The following is a 22575-nucleotide window of genomic DNA, read 5'->3' on the forward strand; positions in this document are numbered from 1 at the left end:
AGTGTGACGTATATATGAGAGGGCACACAATTTAAGAAAGGACGTGAGTTATATTTGAGCTGATACTGTGTAAAACTGAATGAAAACACCACTCCCAGTATGTAACTTAAGTAACTTAATAAAAGTTAATTATACTTATACTTATATATTATTATATAGTTAGTTGGGACTATGTCTCCGAGCTGGCCTGGTGTCGCCTCGGGGTCCCCCCAGAACAGCTGGAGGAGGTGTGTGTGGATCGGGAAGTTTGGGCATCTCTGCTGAGACTGCTGCCCCCGCGACCCGGCCCCGGATAAAGCGGAAGAAAATGGATGGATGGATGGATGGATAAAAGTTAATTTTGCATGATATAAACCCTTGATCTGTGGGCAGCCACATGTCTGTCTGCAAAGTAGGTGTGGAGATGCAGAGGCATGCCTGATCTGCGCCTGTCGTCTGATTTGAGGCCCGAGAGGTCGGAGGGTAACTAATTGTGCGGCTCGTAGGGGTCAGCGTCGGTGTGGCCCCCACCGCTGGTGCTCTGGAAACACCACCCCGAAGGTCTGTGCAGGAAAAAAAACAAATGAACTCTGACCCCAATGCTGATGACATGGAGCGCCCGGTCAGCCAGCACACGCCAGGGCTTAATCTAAGGCACACAGAGAAGAGCGAGTCTCAGGAGGCGAAACTATTGGAGAAGGGAAAGCTCATGTTCAGCCATCAGATATCACTGTTAGGATGCTGGCATATTGAGACATATGACATATTCGCATGGTCAGCAGGGTCAGAGTAATGCATATGAATGATAAAGCCCGTCCATTCGCCAGTATGTCATATTTCTCGTTGGTCTGATAATACAGTATTGAGATGTTCAAAGATTGCATCGATGCAAAGACACGGTCGTTTGCACTGAGCAGCTCCACAAATGCTGATGTATCTGTTTCTGTTCAGGATATGTCTCCGATTGGCCCAAGACTACATACAAAGTGCATACAGTATCACCAGAAAATCAGTGAGCTAGCCGGGTTATCTTCCAGCAGCATTCCTCAGCAACAAGTGCTTGTTTTAAAAAGCCAATAAATAGCTCCTTGAAACGCTTGAGATTCCACAGAAGCAACTCTCGGTTTCACAAAGCGGTGGTCTGCAGCCTGAGCAGGGGTGGAGATGGTTATCATTGACACCAGTCAATAATTAGCTAACTGGCTAATCAGCTGTTTGTGTGCAGCGCCTGTCTGTGCCTTCTCATTTAGCCGTGATGCAGCAGACACTGGGACTTTTACCTGCTCTGTGATAACCCACTGAACCACACAGGGAGGAATGCACTCATAAAAACCACCCCAGCAGGTCTGATGTACATGCCGTCCTGTTGCAGAGCTCACAAATACACATGATGGATGGACCAAGCCTGCAGCTGGAGGAAGCGGTATTGTGATGGAGGTCCAGGGATCATCCAGAGAAAAGGAGTGTCTTGCTTTCATGATTAACCAAAAGTCCGAAAGGATTTCCATCCCTAAACAGACAGGAGGATCATTAGAGGCGGCCGGCCAGAGCCACAAAGCCAGATGGGACGCCCACCTTTGGCTGCCGCTGTTTTGGAGGCGAACGTGACCTAAACCTGTGTCAACAGCTGGGAAAAGCATCCCTGGCTGTGCTTTTGTGAAGTGATAAAAATAACACGGCGAAGTATGCCACCGCGCCCAGAGCTGTGTGTTTTTCCTGGCTGTGTGGGTCACTACTGTCAGACTGAGCAGGGTCCGGCCAACACACATCAAGGCAGCACTTTCCTTCCCTCCATTTTCACCCCTGCCTCTTCCTGTTTTGACAGGAAAACGCTGATGATAACACAGGCGCACAAACAAGCCGCGATCGCTGCTGACCCACAGCGGGATGTCGTCATTTATGTTTTCTTTTGCTGGCCTCGTGTCCAAACATAAATGAACATCTCTATATGTAAACTGAACGCATGTAGACACCGCATGGGGTCTTGGCGGCACTTTGAAAGATCCACAGCTTCAAAACAAATTAAATTGTCAGACATTCAGTCAATATGTCCAACTACAATTCATTGTGCAGCCACAGCATCCATTCATAGCAGCTTTAGCTTAGCTTCATGCACTACCTGTTTTAAAGCCAAGTTTGAACAACCCCTCCAAGCCTGGCACTGCCTCGAGTGGCGCACTTCCTTACAGGCTTCCAGCAGCGTGCCAACACCGCTGTGCATACAAAAAGGAGCGCCATAAACCCAGACCACCAAAGTCACGGACGCAGGGCTTGTAAGAGGGGAGATGAAAGCCCAGCCGGTCGCCACGGGGAACCAAACATCCACTGAGGAGGTAGCAAAGTCAATATCTAACAGAGGAAGGAGCTTTCGGGGGGTTGGCTACACTGTCTCTCTAGTCCAAGGCTGTTTTTTTTTGTTTTTTTTGGAATGTGGGTCTTTTATGTAGCCAGGAAGCATCTCGCGGTGAGACACAACAAGTGGAGTGAACGGGGGCCATTAGTGTATCTTTGTTAACAGGCCGGGCAGCTCAAAGGGATGGCCCGCTTTGATTGCCCTCTCTGATCCCCCGCAAGTTTTTTTTTTCTTGTTTATGACCTAATTAAGCATTGTGCCGATACGGCCGAAAACAAATCACAGGTCCCTATTGCGTCAACGTGGCTTTGAATGGATACAGTAGGGTTCTTTACGGCGCTTTTTATATCTTAACAACTCCATGTTACTTCCCTCTTTTACAAATGCCTTTAATAAAATGAATACCTCAGTGAGTGAGTATTATATGTTAACTACTACAACTTCCATTGCAAATCACTATGGCTGTTGCTACCACTGATGACACAGCGACTACCATTATACTTTCTTACCTAATACATTAGATCAGTTTTAATGTCTCAATTTGAGCATAACAATCCAAATTTGAGTTGTTTTATGTAGTTTGACATTTGACCTAGATTATTTCACTTGTTCTGAGATGTTTCAATACATTTTGTCTTTATTTCAGGTCATTTTCTTCCCATTTTACTTTCTCATTTCAGGCAAGATAACCTTAGAACTAGTCTGAAATGTCATCAAACTTGCAATTTTCAAGTCATTTTAAAACTAGGGCTGGTAAATGAACTAGAAACCTGACGAGTATAAAGTCCCATTCCGATTATTGAGATTGGCCAAAGTAGAGATTGTGATTTTCATGTCCTACCCCCAGAGCAAAAGTTGAAACGGTCCGTCTAAAAATGTCCCAGCTCAGCATGAAGCCAAGAACTACAAAAAGTTCTCTACTCCCTTCCTCCGCCCCTTTTCAAGGTGTGTAAAATGAAACCGATTACAAAAAGAGTAAAGCGTCACATCTATTTCAGCAAACACACTTGCCTAAAAGCATCTTTCTACCTTCCTGCCTTGAACCATGTGTGACTGGAGAGAATGAGCGCTGAAAGAGAAGGAATTCAAAGATAGGGCTCCATCTGCCGGGTCAAATTGAGGTCAAATTTGTCTAGTGTGACCGCTCCATAGGGAGTTCAAGGGTGCCTCGCTTTCACCCCTGCGGTGGCCCTGCGCCCGCCGCCGAAGAGTCCACCCACAAAGACACGAGGACATAAAGGCCTGCTGTCGGACTGGGACGGGGGGGTGGCGGGTTTCCTAGGGTCAAAGGGCGGACAGGCTGTGGTGGAGGCCGATAGATGTGATAATGGACGTGTGGCAGCATATGTTACTGAAGTCTAATAACGCCTGTCTTTTCACTTTCAGCCCAGTTGATTCAATCCTGCAAATACGAGCGAGTCAAGTCTATATTTGTGCAGAGAAATTTTTTTTTTTTTTTGCTTCAAATCAGGAAAGACCACAGACGCAGGGCAAAGGCTGGCGATGGGGCTTTGAAATCGCGGAGAAACTTGCATGCAACTTTCAAAAACGAGTCTGACCTGCGCATTTTTCACCTGCTCCCTGTCTGCGCCGTCGATAGAAAATCCGAGAAATCCTTCACACCAGTACACAAAACTCGCATAGTCGCAAGTGCGCGGTGAGGCCACATCTACACAGGTGCGCTCCCCAGGTGCTTCCCTCCTTCCCCTTTGTTGTGCAGACACGTCCAAAGGCATTCCAGCTATGTTTTTGTTTGATGCGTACACTCAAGCGGCGGTAAACAACAGAGACCGTGTGGCTGAGCAGATTCAAAGAAGCACCGAGGGTGAAAGCGGGCGCCAAACAGCCTGTGGCCAGAGGCGAGCCGTCGCTAACCTGCAAAAACAGTGGCGATGTCAGGGAGGGGAAACCTGGCAGAGGAGAAGAAGAAATAAAAGTGAAAGTCAAGTGGCAGCCCAATTTTTTCCCTTGAACACTCATTTAATCCAGGAAAAAGAGATGCATACTATCTACCTCACTGGGTCTGAGCGTGGAGAAGAGGGGCCAGTGTGGGAGCCATAAACAGCGAGGTTTAAGTTTAAGTGCCCGACACACACTGAGGAGGAGATAAAACAGGCCCGGGGCTCTTCAGCAGCCGGCAGCGACATCATAAAGTAGAGCAGCGGTAACAAGAGGGGAAGCGTAAAGACGGCGTCTATTAATGGCGGCTTGCGTAAGGGAAGGGAGCCGGGTTTTTTTCTTTTTACCCCACGGGGAATAATGACAAGCTGAAGACGGCACTGTTTCTCATGACGGGGAAATGCGCGAAAGGAAATGTATTGCCGCGTAATCGTCCTCAGGTTGGCAATGAGAACTAATGAGCTTCAAGTGCAAAATGTGGTTGAACCAGTCTGCAGAGAAATGCCTTAAAACTTCCACATTTCAAGAAGAGTTTTGTAGCTTATAAACAAAAGGCTATGAATAGAAATCATCTGAAAGAATCGACACAGGATGCTTCTGTCACGCTCTTAGCTGCCGAAAAAGTGCCCAGTGCACAAAACCCATTGGCCGCCAAACAAAGTGATGCTATTTCTGTTGTGTAGCAAGAACCTCCCCGCCTGCCACTCACGGCCTCCGTGTGCAATACAGCCGCTCCAGCTCCGGCATTGAGCTCGTTCTCGGTGAAAAAAAAATCCATTACGAAAAATCCATGAGGCCCAAACCTGACCTTTTCTTGCGAATCGCAAATTGAGAAATCCAGTGACAGGGAACAAAAGCAACTTCGCTTTCCCGTTTGTCGAACGCGTTGCGGCGCCGCGTCTTTGAGAATGTCAGCGGGCAAATTGCCAAGTCAAGTCATTTAAGAAAGAAAACAAAACTACCCGGAGAGAGACGTGTTTTGCATCTCTCCTCCCTGGCGCAAGTCGACATACTGGGTAAGAGGAGTGCTATGACATTTACACAGTGTTTATGCATGCAAGGAAGGCAAATCTTATTCTTCGCGCGATGGTTTTAACAAAATATGCTCGGTCCCATGCGCCATAATAACAGCCACCTTGTCCATTGCGTGCATATATTCCCAGTTAAGCCCAGAAAGATGGATGCTGTGTGTTCCAAATCAGGTAGGGCCTATGGTGTCTCTTAATGCGCTTCATCGCTCTTCCTCTTCCTCGTGTGTTTCTAGCGTCAACACCACGCGCCCTCACCCGTTCATTCATTTGCCGCAAACTCAAGCGTGAAATGAACATGAGCGAGGTGAACTTTGACTGGCATTCTCACACAGGATCCATGAAGAGCTATATGCGTGTACTCGACTGCGTGCATAGCTGGGGTGCCGCGTAACAAAAGCTAATGCCGGGCTGCTGCTGCTGCTGCTGCTGCTGCTGCTAGCTGGCAACAAAGCCTCCACAATGTGTCTAGAATTACACAAAGACCGTTTCAGCTCCAGCAGAAGTATGCACGCTGCCGTAAAGAGGTATGAGATGAGCAGCAGCTGCGTGGATAAAATAAGTCCGGAGCTTTGGAGGAATACAAATATGGAAGGTACATTTGGGGTAATAGCATTGCTCGCCTGCTAATTAGTTTTTGTTATAAAGCCTGTGTTTATCGAAGATCAATGGCACTACGATGACATTAGAGAGGGATAATGCTCTGCTAAGTCAGGTCTAAGTCAATAATAGGAGTGGTAGCAAAGAGACAAAATAAAAAAAAAAATCAATGAGTCACTCTATAAACAGTTCTGATGTAGAGAACTTGTCCACGGAAATAAGAGTGCAGCCAGTAAGGTAAAAGGGCTTGAATTGAGTTTGGCTGTTTGAAACGTATCATATTGGACTTTCACTAATGCAAAATAATTCAGGTCAGTTTGCTTGATATGGCACAGTGGCTACGAGGTTAGCTGACTATACCTATATTATGTCTTGTCTATATGTTGTTGTGGCAAAGAGAAATTTCCCAGCATGTTTGTGTGACAAATAAACTTAAACAAGTGGATTTTTTTGTGTTCTCGTCATGTCGGAATCAGGTGGGCTATATATCGTCCACACGAGAATATCGAAATTACTGTTTGTAAAATGGAAGATACGCACATTTACAATATAGAGTTTTATCCAATGTCAAGAAATGTGGGGGGAAAATGTGGAAAAAATGTGGGGGAAATGGCGAACAAACTGTGGGAAAATTTGGGGATAAAAAGTGGGGACATTTTTTTTAAATGTGGATGGAGTGGAAAAAATGGGTGAAAAATTCGAATCTGTTGTCCCACACTCGCACTCGCAAACACACTGTCATTCATCCTGGTCTATTGTACATGTTTTTAGTGGTAGGGGAAACTGAAGTACCCGGAGGAAACCCACACAGAAATGGGGGAGAACATCTGCCTGGCAAGACTCACTGTCTGGAGACCGTGGCATCAACTACCTTTCCTCAGCTGTGCATACACAAGCAAACAGGAAGTGGAGTAAACCAATCGGCGAAGGGCGGGTGCCTGCCGTCACACAGGATTATGAATCACAAACTCACCTACTGTCGATGTGTTTTTGGTCATTTACTGCTGAGTGGAAAAAAAAGCTCTCTCTCTTGTGCTCCATCTGATTGCTAGAGTGCCCAAAAATATTGAGATATACATTTTTGTCATTATCGCCCAGCCCTATGGTCAGAATGGATTTCCTCCAGGCATTCCAGTTTCAACCCAAACACAAAACATGGATAGGTTAATCCTCCTGCTAGATATTCAGTAAAGTGTACATTAAACCCTGATATCTTTGGACTGGCATTAATATAACGTTAATATAATATCATGCATATTCCCAAGAGTGATTTCTCTTCCCAAGTATGAACCTGCAGTGAATTCATGAATGTCTTGTTGGTTGTTGTTCCAGATGAATGGTCCCAAAGAGGCCGCACAAGGACTAGAGCCGGCGGGTGAATAGGTGGAGCGGCCGCGTTACCATCTGCTAACAAGGGAAAGCAAACAAATTCTGCAAACTCCAAACTCCAAGGCCGCGCACCTCGACTTCTCCACTGAAGGGAAGCAGAGCCACGCCCCGGGCCCGCACACCGCCCCCCCCCCTCTTCCAGTTTACCCACCGCATATCCATCTTGGCCAGGATACACAGCGCTGGCATTCCCTTTCAGCACATTTCTATAAGCCCGGGCGATTTGTCTGCTACCACAAGGCCCGCTGTCAATTGGGTACGTTTTATGGAGCCGGGGGGAGATTACCTACCGGCTCCTCCACCGTCTTGAAAATTTATCTCGCCGACTATGTTTTTCCAATACTCTGAATCAGCTTCCATAATGGACTACAGCCGGCCCGCGGACGGATCGCGCGCCTCTCAATTCAGTTTGACGTATGGAGCCAAGGGGCCAAAGCGAAAAACGCAAACATGGTTAAAAACAAACAAACACTGAATTAAAAAGTCAAACTGATTAATTTTTACTCGCTACACTTTCGTCTTGGGTTTGTTTACTTTGTGCATTGACATTTGTGGCTTTGTTGCAGCGCCCCGACAGCATAAGCGTCCTTTCTCTCGCTCCGGTCTGGCTCATTGTCGCCATGTGATCCCTCGTCAAACATCAGCATTATGTACTGCAATCATTCCTCTCAACAATGAGAAATTACAGAGAAAAGATTACGTCGGGCCTTGGCTGTACCTGCGTCTCCATTTCGGCTTTTCAAAACATTCTGTCAGAGCGGTGATTAATAATAGGAAGCTGGCACCGGTTGCAGCGCTGAAGTACACATGTGACACCTATCGCTGTAGCTAAGGCACGGCTCAAACGTGCGGTCGTGAAACCGGAGCGGGCACGTTGTAAACAAACTCAAACGCAATTTCAGCGAGGCGCTTTCTCTAATTGCCGCACTTGTGTAAGCAACCTTCTACCCAGGGCTAAGGTGTAGGCTCGGGTTTACAAAGAACCTCCTGTTTCTCCAAGACACTGATTGAGTCCTAGATGAAAAGTTAAATGCCATAAATTATCTTGCAGCATCAAGAATACCAAACAACTTGCAATGTAAGGTGATAGTTATGGGATGGCACAGGTGCAAATGTGTCTTTGAAGGAGCGTTTGTTCACTATTGTTCAATGAGGAGCCGCCCCCGTCAGGAGCGAGAAAATCTACTCAAGTACCTAGAATATTTGAGGATTTGTACTTTACTTGAGTAGTGTTTGTGCTGAGACTTTCAAGTTTTATTCCACTAAACTGCATAATACTTTCACTTCCACCACATTTCTAAAAGAGGCTCCAAAGTAAAAAAGGAAATTTGGCCACGTGTTTTGCTCATTTTAATAATGCCACAGACTCACAACGAGAAAGAAGTTACTGCACGGATGTCCAACTACTCCTGGTATTATTACGCCTTACAATATAGTTCCCTTTTTATCCGTTTAGAAAATCCACATTGTTTAATTTTGTGTAACTATACTTTTTAGTGTAACACTTCATGCAACCATATTTAAATAGGGAGAATCGTTTGGAGCTATAGAGGAAGAGAGGCTAAATGCTAACGTCGTCTGTGCTGTGTTTATGTGACTGAAGGCACACGTGAAGACCAGACAGGTACAAATGAACTCGTCTAAGTTTAGGTAAGAACATATCTCAGTATGTAAAAACGGTGGCCAATTCCTTTAAGTCTTCTTTTGACACATTTTGTTGAAAAACTAGTTACTTGCGATTTGTGTTGAATTAGAATGGAACATATCATGTCAAAATGGATTAGTGAAATATCGCAACAATATCGTTATCTCAATTTTGCTAAGTCGTATCGCACATCACAAGTTACTTCAATATCGTGCAGCTCTACTGCAAAGTTATTCTGCCTTTCAAACAGATTTGTCTTTTCTTCTTTGAACACTTAAGCATCTTCTACAGCAAATACTGCAGTACTTTCAGAGCGTTTACTTTGATTGATTGATTGATTGATCGATCGATCGATTGATTGAGCTGTTTATTTTGAGCTGTTTACATTCATATTTTTACAGTAGTTAAACATTTCATCACAATAAGGCTCAAAAGGACCTTTATTATAGTGATATTTGACCAGTAGTATCTTTACATTTACTTACATAATGAAAATGAAATCAAGTCCTTTGTTCTTCTGGTCAGAAGCACATTTGTTGGCCGATATAGCGGACTTTTGTTTGTGTTACAGAACAGAGTCAAAGAACACATTTAGTTAGAGGCACTTGTGTGAAGATCTTATTCATGAAAGTAAGATCCGTATTTTTTGCTGACATGAGTCAATTTGCTAAAGTGGGTCGGCGTGTGAACATACGGCGTGGAGACGAGGAAAAAGCCGAGTAACCTCTTCAGCTGCTTCCACCTGCTAACGTTTGAATCCCCACATTGCAGTTGCTCCGAATAGCTCTGCTCACCTTGACTTTAACATCTGTCTGGCCCTCTGCAGACTTCATAGGAGCGTCCGACAGAGCCAGATGGCCAAAGGAGGACGCATGGACTGTGCATATATATGTAACACACATGATTTCCCCTGTGCCCGGGATCGTGGGCATCTGCTGTAGACTTTCTGTTTCATCTTTCCTCTCGTAGAGAATGAAAGAATGGCTTTTATTTCACATGGGGAATTCCTTAACCTTCTCGGGGCGAATTCCTCTGCTCGCCAAGTGATGAAAAGCTCTGCATGAGAACCAGCCCGCTCATTCACGATCCAGGCCCATCAGCCGAGGCCCTTTCCCCCCCAGACACAACCCGCTTCCGGCACCGTGCCACGCAGCAATTTGCACAAGTCATTCCGATAAGTAGGGGACGGGCAACGGTTGCAGTCAATTCTCCTCGCAAATTAAAGGGGAAAAAGCTGCTCCACTGAAGTTCAGGCCAAAGTTTGGAAAGATAAACAAAGTAAATAAGTTTAAAGAACGCTTAACTACAGCCGGGGTTGTGCCAGTGACCGCAGAATTGAATACTTGTAGACAACAGTGTGGCTTCCAGGTGGAGATAAAGGCTGCAGAGCGATTCCAGACGGAAGACGAAATTCGCTTCTCTCAAGGATATAAAGCTACCGCTGTGCTCGGACCAAAGATACAGCGCTTCCCCGCGGAGCGCTTTGTTCTGTGCGCTGTTCTGTAAAATTTGATTCAACGTAAGCTAATGTTACTGTTTGAACTTTGAAATAGCAGCAATTAGCGCTTCCCTCACAACTCTGCCCAAATGAGTGTAAAAGAAAGCTGTATCTACCGTCGCAGTTTCCTTTCCTCTTCACCGCAGGCAGAGTCCTACGCGCTTTTCTTTGAATCGAGATTTCCCTTGTCATCTTTAGTACGAGCCTAAGGAAAGATGTTTATCAGCACTATAAATGCTTTATGTGCTGCCATCGGTGTCCTTTATGTTACCTGTTGCTTTCCATTCAAAACATGCCTCACTAACTTTTACCTGCTTTTTACTGCCATTGTTAAGTGCTCCACTGCAACTGCATCTCTGGGAAATGCCACACGCCCCTTGAAGGTTTGAAAGGTTTGAACTACGGGGTTGATTTGAGGTCGTTGCATTATGCAGACTGACATTCTCCTCACAACAAGTTATTAAACTGACGCGCAGTCCCGCTCCCTCATCCCCTCGTCAGACAGGTCGTGAGGGGCTGAGTGAGAGATGAGTCTGCTGATACTGCAGCGGAGGTGGCAGTCCTCAACAGCAGCGGCAGTGGTGAGCCTCCATGACAGATGCTTCTCCTGCCTGCCCCTCTTGACGCCAGATTATTGCGCTGTGCTTTAATGCAGCCACATGCCGTAACGCACCAGTCGCGCTGATCTCCACCAAGACTCGCTGGACTGCACACACCCATCCTCAACTCATTAGGACTGAAGACAGTAGATGCACAGAATAAATGCAGGATGACTCATCATTTCCACTGTACACTTGTCTCCATATAGAGCAAAAATGAATAAATGTCAAAACTTCAAACAGATATCTAGCGTGAAATACCCCGACATGAAAGTTTATTTGTCTATTTGATAGAGACCTGCGGCAAAGCAGTCTTGGTAAGCGATTAATCTGCAGTTTGATTTTAAGATTAATGTGTTGGCTGTGAAAGATGCATAAAAACTGTTATTCTTTCCAAACTTTTTCCCACATAAAGCTAAAGGACTTGTCGGTGGAGTAAAGTGAATGTTTTCTAGCAAGGCCGTGGGAACCCAGGGTGCTGAGGGGGCTGCAGCACCCCCCTTTTGGATAGTTTGGGAACGGCAAACCATATTAATAAATAGGAAAAAGCGTTTTTGGGGTACATTTTGTCCCTCAGCATCCCCTAACTAAATCATCTTCCCACGGCTCTGTTTTCTAGGAGGCTCTTAGCGGTTCAAAAAGAAAGGTCTCTACAGCTGAACTTGGTTTGCTCAAAGTTTGTGTGAACAGGCACACTCCTCATCTGAAAGCTAAGAACCTCCAGAGTTCAGCCACTGAGCTTTAACGACTGGAGTCTGCACTAGCGGAAGTGGAAGAGAGACCTTTAATAATAAGAGCTTTCTGATTGGATAATTGTCCTGAGACACAGACAGATTTATGACATTTAAAATGCACAAAACACTGCATGACCTCACTTTAAAAACACAAAATCACACCGTCGTTGCTCCTTTTGAGTCTGCAGCACTTGTTTGTCAAGTGGCTTTTCACATGAATAAACATTCTCTCAAAGTCAGCTTTATTCTCAGTTTTATTACATGTAGAGTGAGGAGTGAGAACGGGAATGACATTACTCTCAAAGCCTCAGTGCAAACAATAAATCAAGACTATGTATCTAAAAATATATCCACAATGGGGGCAGGGGGGGGGGGGCAGAGTTTGGGAATGCAGGTTCATTTGAATACTATGCACACACAGTAATAACCCAGCAATGTCAGAACAATAGAAAACAATAACCCCATGTCCCCACAATAAGCCAACACTGTGAGCCAGCCTCCTGTAGTGCACACCTGTTTGAGCCCAGGTCGGCCCTTCTGAAACCCTAACCCCCAATAAAGAGCTGACAGAGAGGTCATAGGGCATCCCACAATGGAAAGGTAACACCCCTTGCCCCTCTGCCTGGGAAACAGTAGTGGGGCCGGTAATGTGTGTTTTTTACACCGTCCCTGGGCTCATAGCGGCAACAAACTTCTCCTGCACCAGCCGCACCAGCCCATACATGGACACAGGCTTTCGCTATAGAGTCAACATCAAGGATTCCAAAAAGCTAATTCATTAGTCTGGACGTAAATGTTTATTCCATGGAGCGCGTACATGTTGTAAGAAAGCGCTTTGTGTGCGCCGTAATGTAAAAAGTGATTAATTCCTTCGCTTTGGGGGAAACATAACCTAATTTGTAACCCTTAGCTGGAAGTCAGAAACAACGGAGTATTTTTCCTCGGATCAGGGGTCAAGCGGAGTACAAAACACAAAGCAATCAAACATGAATCTAAATGAGTGGAATTACCGCTTGGCATCATTTATTAATTCAAAATGGAGAAAAGAGAATAGGCTTTCGTGGTGCAAAATAATTCCTGGAAGCGCATTCACGGTCACACAGTCCATTTATAATAGGCCCGCATACATCAACAGTGGTGAAGCTAGCATTCCTAATCAGCTTTCACCACATTCATGAGATTTTCATTTTTACAGTGGCCCAAGCGGCTTCTAAATTTTTCATTTTTTTTTGCTTCCAGTACAAAAAAGGCCAAAGGTGAAACTGGAAATGACCTCCACTGGCAATGGTCCCAATCCAGGACCCTGCGGGACACAGCGGGTTAATGAGTCAGCGTGCTCCCCTGGTTTAAGAGCTCCACCAGTACATTTGCATTCACGGGGGCTAGTATTTATGAGCGGCTGTTTGGCACTGCTGACTTTATAACTGACCATTTCAGACCCAGGCCTACGCACTCGGCCAACGCTGTGCACACTCATTAACCAGATTCCTTCCCCAAATACGGCATACACTGGCATAGTTTTGACATATTTTTGCAGTTTTTTGCAGTGGTAAAAAGTAGAGGTTGACCGATATTTGGGGATTTTACAATATCGGCAATCGGAATGATAGAGACTTCTGAAAAAACGAGTCCTCCCACAACTTCCTAGGCCTCAGGGGAACAGAGAAACCTCACAATGAAAATTGGTTCGCTACACTCGGAGTTAGTTTTAATTGTATTTTTGATGTTGCCGCAGCGAGCAACAGTATGCTAATGCTAACGGAAGCTAATCAAAGTTGGGACATAAACCATGATTGAACCTCCTAAAGCAGGGGTAGGCAGGTTTGCGTTGAGGCGGGACAATTTTCATCATCGCCAAAACACCAAGGGCCGAACCTCAACATTTTAGCTTAAGGTAAAGAACGTTTTTTTTTACATCAGTGGTTCCTAAGTCGGGACCCAACGTGACCCTCGGATGGCAGGCCCAAATAACCCATATAAAACCTTTATTTGTCATATATCATACCAAATATTGTATTTTTATTGAACAAACAGTAGATAGGCCTTTAAAACCTGACATTATATGCAGTTTCAGATGGAAAATATTGAAAAAAGTTCCCTATAGACTAGTGACCCACTGAAAAAGATTCCGCGACCCACTTTTGGTTCCTGACCCATTGAGAATCACTTTTACATTATATACTGTAGGACCAAGAGGGATATTCTCCCTGGACATTTTTAAAATACTGACACTATTTCTTGCATTTTTAGAGTACTGTTAAAGGAATTTGATCTCTTATTTGCATAATAATGTTTCTCAAAATCATCTTGAGGGCCAGAGGTTCTGTGCTGGAGGGCCCGGATTTGGCCCGCGGGCCTGACGTTGCCTACCCCTGTCCTAAAGTAATGAAAAAAATCAATTATTTAACTTTTCACAGGACCAGACATTCGGAAAATATCGCCGCAAAAATATCGGCCATGCATATCACCATCGGCCTTAGGAAACCTCACATCGGTTGACCTCTAGTAAAAATCTTAATAACCCACTGTGAATGAATCAGTGTTTGGCTAATCTAATGTCCCCAGCATCACTTCCAAACAATAATAAGCAGTCTGTTAAAATAAATGCATTAATACTCCCACTGTCTACTATTTAGACGAACTGCCACTTCAAGTTCAGCCTCACTGAGCCTCGCCCCCCCCCCCCATCTTGAATATTTCATTGCCATTATCGTCTTGTCTTTGTAATTGAAAAGTTCCTTTGCAGCAGCCTATCCGGTTACGGCGCTTGCTTAAGAGGTTAGACCCACTCGAGCCTGGCCTGAGGGTGAGCAATTCAACTCATTGCAGGTCACAATAACTGCAGGCTACTGAGTCTGCCCAAACCAAATTGGCTATTACGAGCGCTGACAGTCTCCTAACTTTTCCCTGAGATGGTTGATGGCGAATCTTCGGTATCTTCCCATCTCATCTGCGGATGCAAATACCGAGCGTGACTTTCGGATAGGGGGAATTACACGAGGGAGGTATGTCTTTAACGCGAGCCAGGTTTTTTTTCCCATTGAATCTTTTGATCTGAGCCAATGAGTCAAGTTTGCAATTATAGAAACCAGTATTGAAGCTTTAAGAGGCTACATTATGCAAATTGAACTATTTTTAAGTGCTACATCCTCATCAAAAAGATACCTGGAGCGGTTTTGTTTCATTCGTGCTACATAACATACAGCGGAATCCGGAAACCACATTTATTGGCATCTTCATCCTCAGTGTATTTTCCATTATTTTAGGTGACAATAAATGCCAAGGCTGTGGTGCTCAAAAGTAGTTTTACCAGCCTGAATGCAGCGCAGTATTATGGCTTATTTCAGTAATATGAATGGACAAGGGGAATCCTATCAAGTCAGAGGAGAGATCACTGTTGTTATTTTCCGATGCCCTTTCAGCTGAGGACATTAAATCCCAGGGTTGTTCTCATTATGTGCCGTCTGAAAAATGCTCAAATGTGCCAATGCAGCAAACTGGAGGTTGGCATCTCAAGGACAAAATCTCTGTAAAGTTAATTTGGAGTTTAGGTCCGTGGCTCTGTGTCGGAAATCTAATAAGGAAAGACCCTCTTTGTAAATGCATGAGCAAAGGGCAGGGTGAAACATTTCCCAATAATCCCTTCGTATCAAAAAAAACTGAGGTCGACGGGAAAGTTTAGCAGTGCAGAGCAGTTAATTACAATAGAATACAAGCAAATTAGGCACTATGATCATTAACTTTGTCACAAAGGACGCCTCAAATATAAGCTAACCACACTTTCTAAAAGCATATTTGTTTTCGTTTGGCCTACATGTTGTTAACAATCAAAAATGAATCCCCAATATGCATCTGTGTGTGAAACTTTCCCCTCCACTGTGCATGAAAACAAACAGCCCCTGTCACTTTTCCCACTATTTTAATCCACTACAGTATTCAAACAATACGTCTGCGAGCGGGACAGGGGGGAGAGGAGGGGGGCATCTGTCTGGGGACCGGGCCGACTTCCTGTTCACAAAAATGCCACGGCGCAGGGAGGGGAAGTGCGACCTTAGTAAACAATCCCCCGCTTGTTTAGGTTTTTTTTTTCTTTTTGGGTTTCCCGTGGCGCGCTCTCAGACACAACAGGCGATCACGGCCACATCTTGCGGCGTACCCACCTGAGCTGTACTTCTTGACCTTTAGAGGAAACAATTTGGAAGCGATCAGCCGTGGAGCGCGAGGCAGGGCCGACAGGTGAGCTCGCCCCGAAGATAAGAGTCCGCACAATGGGGCGGATTGTTTCGACCAGAGCTTGACCCGAGTACGCGAACATCAACGCGACTTTTAGCCCCAATTAGGGCATCACCAAGTACAAAATGGGGGGGGTACAGAGACCGGAGCACCTGGGACGGCCACTGCTGCAGGGTAACGTAGTAAAAAAAAAAAAAAAAAGAAAAAACAAAAGAGGGGAGGTCAGTTCCCATGGCACATAATGGGGGTTGTAATGTATTAGATGGAAGGGCTTACCTGATACTGCACCATAGATCTCTCAAAAGATGGGACCACACACGAGCACGCAGAGAGGCCCAGGTGTCCCCCCCGCTATACCTGTCCTATATGGGGATCAAGAGCTATTGTGGGTTTAAGAGAGGTAATCCTATCCCGAGACGCACGCGGAACACTGTCACAAGGCTGTCTAGAAGAACTTCTCGGAGAGGCCTATATTTAACCGCGGTGGGAATTAATGGGAGCAGCAGCCATACAGGAACACTTTCAATGCACAGCGAAGGTCGACGGGGACACACACACTCACTTCCTCCGCAGTCTCCAACCCCGGGCTCACTTTGAAATCCCCCCCAGGACCCAGCAGCTCCTCCAGGGCCCTCCACACCCAAATAAAGAGATAAGCATTGTGTGGACAAACAATAGGCCACTTTCAAAGTCTCCAAAAAAGCTGCCATTTTCACATCCAAGGCCAGCATTTGAAGTGGGGGCAATAAACAACTTTACAATTGGACACAATAAGAAAGCTTCAATGAGACTTGTTGTATTGTTCAGCGATATTATTAGGCCTGAAGTTTACCGTGTAGCCACAATGTAACAGGTGCTGATGGACAGGCGTGCCCTGCCATCGTTGTTTTCTCACGCACAAGAGTGATTTGCAGCGTGATAGCATGACGAAGCCGGGCTGATTCTGACTGACCTTGAGTGAGTTCTGGTCTGCCATGGCCAGCGCCTGCTTCTTGAGCTGCGAGACCTTCTGCTGACATTGCGGACACAGGGCGGTCTTCTCCTCGGACTCCTCTGAGATGGACACGGAGCCTGCGCCCTCAGGGGCCGGCCGGCTGCTGCAGCGCGCCTCCTCCGCGGAGGGAAGCCTTTTCCTGGGGGTTAGCTCTCCACTGGCCGGGGACACGCCGCTGGGACATCCCTCCACCTTTCATGAAACACAAATAAAGTTCTAATCAGTCAAAAGTTCAGGAATACACGTGTAAAGGCAATTTGCAGCGAAACGGTTTACAGAGTGCACCTGTCCTGTTTCACACACGAGGATGCATCATCATTTTTGAAGAGGGGAAAATAAAGTTTCAAACTAGCGAACAGTGAACTTCAGATTAGGAAAGGTTTGGTGTCGTTTGAGCCACTTACAGTGAAGCCCCGGTCGGTGCGGTGCCGTCCATCAGCATCTGAACAGATCATTCTTCCAAATGAGTGCCCTGCGAGGAGGAAGAAGGCGCTCTTCCTCGGGGGGGAAAGTTACAAAGTACGGCAAGGGCGCAGGAAAAGTCGGTGCGCAGCCATTGGCAAGACTGTCTTTGGCACTGACTGTGGGATAAAAGTCATCTGTCGGTGCGCGCAGAGCCTATTGCTGCGGGGAGAGGGGAAGTGGAGTGTGTGAGTTTACGAGCCGCAGCAGGAGTTTGACCAGAGCGACAGGAGGCGGTGTCTGCGAGCTACTGGAGGGAAGGAGGGCTGCAGCCAGGGCCGGGGAAGTTAGCAGCGCGGGTGAGAGAGAGGGAGACACGACTCAACTTTTATTAGAAAGGGGGCTGTCGTGTGCCCTCTCTTTTCTAGGTAACCCACTTATGCAGGGAAAACAATCATGTGCTTGACAACAAGTGCTCTGACCATAGACTGTATGCTCTGACACGGTCTAAAACTCCACATAAATATCCTAATAGTCCAAAATATGCATTGTGTTGTCAAATATTTTTATCATTTCATTTCATTCCCATGCCCGAATGCATTCAAAAGTGAAATGAGGCGGCAGCTCCGTATTGTTGTGTGTGGATAATTTGTTCAGTGCCTACAGTGCCTGATGGTCCTGGTTCTTGTGCCGTGTTGAAAGTGAATAAAAGCTGCCCTCGTGCGCAGTACACAGTGTAGTGGAGGGAGGGAAAAATGCGCAGTCGATGTTACTCTGGCGCCATCACCTGGTCAAAGCACCATCTAGCAGCAGTTGTAAAGGGATCATGTGGGGGCGCTCCGCAGTTAAAAATTAATTTGGTAAACTTTAAATATTTCATGTGGATGATGTAAGCCACCAAGGCAACATTCAACGGTGCCTTGGCGCTGCGAATGGTTTTCCTGCTGCCCTGAAACGACCTGTTTTAGTCATGTACTAAAATAGGTCTAATAATGATTAACAAAATAAGTGAATGTGAATGTTTCCTCACATGATGAAAAAAAAATAGCGTTGAATCAATGACTTAATTTTACTTTTTAAACTTAAGTATCATGAGATGTCAAGCTAAATTCCTCTCTGAAATAGAGCAAACATTAAAGGCTACAGGTAGCCCTATAGGACTGGGTTGGGCAATTCACAATATTCCTTTGAGACGTTTTCTTCCCCTGTAGTCGTGGGATTTATAAATTGTATTATGTTTCTTTTAGCGCATCAGTTGCAGTGTTTTATAGATTAAAAATAAATAAATAAATATATAAATAATAAATATAATATAATAAATATATATATATGTATATAAATACTTCAGAACTACTTCAGAACCACTTTAGAACGAGGAGTAAAATGGGGTCGTTACAAGGTGCTGTCCGGGGTCCTGAACACCGGGCAGGAGCGCTGACCAAGCCTGAATATAACAGACGCACTGATTACGCACAGACATGATATCACCATCTCAGCCGTTCTTACCTTTGCCTTTCTCTTCAGCAAATGACTTGTGAACCCAAAGATGATATCGGAGTCCACGATGATGGTTCCCAGGTCTATGACACCGGGGTTGGGTTTTCCAGCTCCGGCAGACCCCGATGAGTTTGGACAAGCCATGTGGGCAGCGCGCGTTACACAATAATCCACTCTTTAGGAAACAAACACCTTGACTCGTACATCCATGCAACAAGACTTTACATCTCACGTTCCCTCCAACTACATCCACAGGGTTTGAGCCGTACATCCAGCCGTCACTTGCGGTGAGCGCCTGCACTTGTGCGTAAAACACAGTCGCTCCTGCGAGGACACAATAAACCGGTAGAATCCATTCAGGCGAGTTTACATCCACTTTTACAGCGTGCTGCGGCTGATGCAGGTCTGTGGCTCTGTGCGAGCTCCTGCGCATCTCCTCTCCCTCTTGTCTCTGCTCCTCTCAATCACTCCCTCTCTCACTGATGACCCGCGCGCCCACAGCGGTGGCTGACTGGCTGTACTGTCAGCGTGCCACGCGCGCATGTAAAACACAATGGCAACGTGAACCTGTAGGCACATAACGGCAGCCTCTGCGGTATTATTGTTCTGGGTTTTCAAACAATGATGTGTCCATCAAAGCGCACTTTACGGACACATAATATCATTATTATTACTCGACTCGTATTACTTCATCATATCGTTTGCTCACAGGGGAAAGGCCCTATATGAAGTCATGGCCATATTCTTAGGATGAATTTAATAATTCATAATAGCCAGTCAATTGAATTGAATGTAGTTACTACTCTCACACTTTCACACTGAGTGGCTATTGGTTCATAATTGCAAACGAGCTGACTCTTGTGTGACTTGGGCGGATATTCTAAGGTGTTGCTACTGAAGCTGCTGATAAATAATGCAGTTCTGCCTGAAATGCATGATACTGATTGCTAATCGATATGCCATGAATACGCGTCACCATCACCAACAGGCTGACTACAGTGCAGATGGACGCGATCAAGTTAAAGAATCAGAGCTCCGACTGAATGAGAGGCCTGTCATTTGTTGGACAAACCATGGAAGTCTCTAATGTGTTTTGTCATCGGCATTAACCCACGTGCGTCTTAGATCGGTTTCAAATGTGAAACAGTTAAAGCTGAATCCTCAGCGTGTTTATATCTTAGGTTAGGGATTTAAGTCAATGTCGGCCTGTTTGCTTTTCCCGTGTAGACCTAGTGCACAGGCCACCAGCCTGTGCGTAATGTGGATGATGTCATGGTATGGCGGGCAGCTGCCACGTGGAGGCGATTTCAATTATTAAAAGTGTTATACATAAGACTGCCCTCTATGTTTTACTATTGCAGTTTTTTTCGTGTAGCCTATGAATTAATTTAAAGCTAAGCCTCCCATTAGTGCGCCTTTTGGATCATGTGACCAACACGCGGTGACGTCACTGACACGTGCCGATACCTTGCTTTTTCAGCTCAGTGGTGGAGTGGAGTAATTGATGAGTGTACGTACATTGTCCAACTTTGCCATGAAGGCAACAACAAATAAATATTACAATTAAGTCAATATTACGCGCTAATCAAATCAGATTAAATTGGCTGTGAAACCAACTCCCATGAGGTTTTACTTCGACTTTCAGATACAAAGTCACCGTGTAGAATGCGTGCAGCGTTGGCAAGAGCAGAGTTAACAATAGTCTTAATATTCAGGAGCTGCCATGAGGATAAGAGTTCTGTGAGGTGAATGCGGAGATGGCTGTGCAGATAATTACAGCAGTAAGAGATGATTTAGGGGCTCTCTCTGGTGGTGGAGGAGGTCTGGCTTCAGTCTGCCCCCAAGTCGCTGATGAAATTCCATAGACGGAGTCCCCGGGGAGCGGGTTGCTACATCTGCTGCCCTTTGCGCACGTACAGGCGCACCGCTGAGGGCATCTCATTAATGCCGCTTCTCTCGCTCTCCTGTCTTATCCTCGGCAGACTCTCCCCGCGCAGGACAAGGCTTTGTGAGAAACGTTTAGCAAATATTGATAGTTGTTGGCGCATGGAAGAGATCAAAGAACGAGGAGGAGAAGGCTGTCTGAAAAGAGGGGGAGCAATCGGGGTTTCATGAATGATTCATGCAATATAGAGTGGCCAATTCCTATTCTCACCGGTGCTGAGACGGATTTATATTTGTCAGGTGTGAAAATGGAAGTTGAGCTGTGCGCAAAACCTTTTGTAGAAATGAACACATTTATTAGCAGATACCGACAGAAACAGCCCATGAGTTTCAGTACATTGGACAGCGACCTCCCCTCTGACCCACACACTCCACAGAGACAGGCTATTTCATTGACTCTTTAATCAGTGCTTTCAACAGGTACAGTGATGACGTTTCAGTTGTTCAGATGATATAGTTAGACAAACACAGAAGCTATTCTAATCCTAAAAATAGGCTAAATGTTAGAATAGAGGCATGTGTTAGAAATCTCCTGGCACGATCAGCCGACTTAGAAGAAAGTGTATCCAAAAGCTGTGGCTTTCGTGGCGAGTCCAGTCCTGAGCGGTTTAGCACGTTGGCAGTATTTGTCTGACTGGTCAAGTGGTCCTAAACATTTCACAATTTTGTTAAAGAACTGTTGAACTGTTGAGAACCACTTAATCTGAGAGACCAAATGAACGTCCGCCCTTTAAACGTTGAGTCAGCTAAAGAAAGAAAACAGTTTCGTTCAAAATCAGGAACAAAAAGAGTAAGTGCTGGCAAAGTCAAAAGCCTACGTTCAGCCTGGTGCGTGCCATCAGAGCGCGCTTACCTGTGACCGGTGATCTCTTCTCCAGACGGTGCGCTTCTGAAGTCCTCGTGGCCACTGTGCCTGACAGCGGACTGGGAGCTCTTTATATACTGTTTTGGGGCTTGGTTGATACAAGCCTCTCATTGAGAGAGGAATGAGGCCCATGCTGGTCGGACCGGCTGAGCTGGGTTCCAAGTGAGCAGCACGACAGGGCAGCCGCCCTCCTCATGCGCACACACTCATCACAGATACCAGACGCACCAGCCTCACGCACCTTTACATTGGAACTGACGGAAATGTTCAAATAAGTGCCCATTTACTATATTGATTCATCATTTTAGCCAAAGCAATATTTATGAAGACTAAAGTCAAACTAAAACTAACTTTCAAGTATTTGTGTGGAGTAATGAGACTAAATCTATGACCTGCATATATTTTTTGTCATACAAATAAAATGAAAAGAAGGGACTAAAACATGTGAACTTCAGTGTCCGTTTGAAAGAGCTTCAAATAATTTATAATCACTGCCAAAGGAACAGGTCTGTGCTTTGTCCATGTGGGAGATGCTCCATGAAGCCGTGAATATGATTAATATAATGTTGTAATGTTAACAGAACCCATTTTACATGGAGTTGGCTAAATGTACATTCAATATCAGGTGACTAAAACTAGACTAGAGAATAAAAGAAATCAAATGAACACTAGTTTCAGACTCTGACGATGCCTTGTAGAGCTGCTCGTCTCATTGTAATTCAAGGCACAATTTGACTTAACACAAAGAAACAACTCAAGCAGATATAAATGACCTGCAACAACAGGCTGGAGAACCGCCGCTTGTGGAAATTGCATTGGCTCTGTGCTTTATATTATGTGTAGTTTGCGATGCAGCACAACAGGAGGAGACAGGGATTTGAAATAGGAGATTCACTCTTTATTGCTTTTCTCACAG

At 45.4% G+C, this 22575-nt stretch overlaps 1 protein-coding gene across 5 annotated transcripts in view; it reads right to left on the reverse strand.

The window, feature by feature from the left end:
- kif26ab (kinesin family member 26Ab) overlaps nucleotides 1–19250 on the reverse strand; it is an 82756-nt gene extending 63506 nt beyond the window's left edge. For 4 of the 5 annotated variants that reach the window (XM_079573729.1, XM_079573725.1, XM_079573726.1 and 1 more), the window contains exons 1-2: nucleotides 18860–19250; nucleotides 16910–17143 (exon numbers count right to left, since the gene is read on the reverse strand). In XM_079573729.1, coding sequence (XP_079429855.1) covers nucleotides 16910–17143; nucleotides 18860–18994 — 369 coding nt within the window. In that variant the 5' untranslated portion in view covers nucleotides 18995–19250. Of the gene's footprint in view, nucleotides 1–16909; nucleotides 17144–17355; nucleotides 17583–18859 lie in introns of those variants that run through there. The other variant, XM_079573727.1, reaches the window with a different exon arrangement.
- Nucleotides 19251–22575: the final 3325 nt, after the last annotated feature.

Source organism: Gobius niger (genome assembly GCF_951799975.1).
Source record: "Gobius niger genome assembly, chromosome: 16".
NCBI classification, from domain to species: domain Eukaryota; kingdom Metazoa; phylum Chordata; class Actinopteri; order Gobiiformes; family Gobiidae; genus Gobius; species Gobius niger.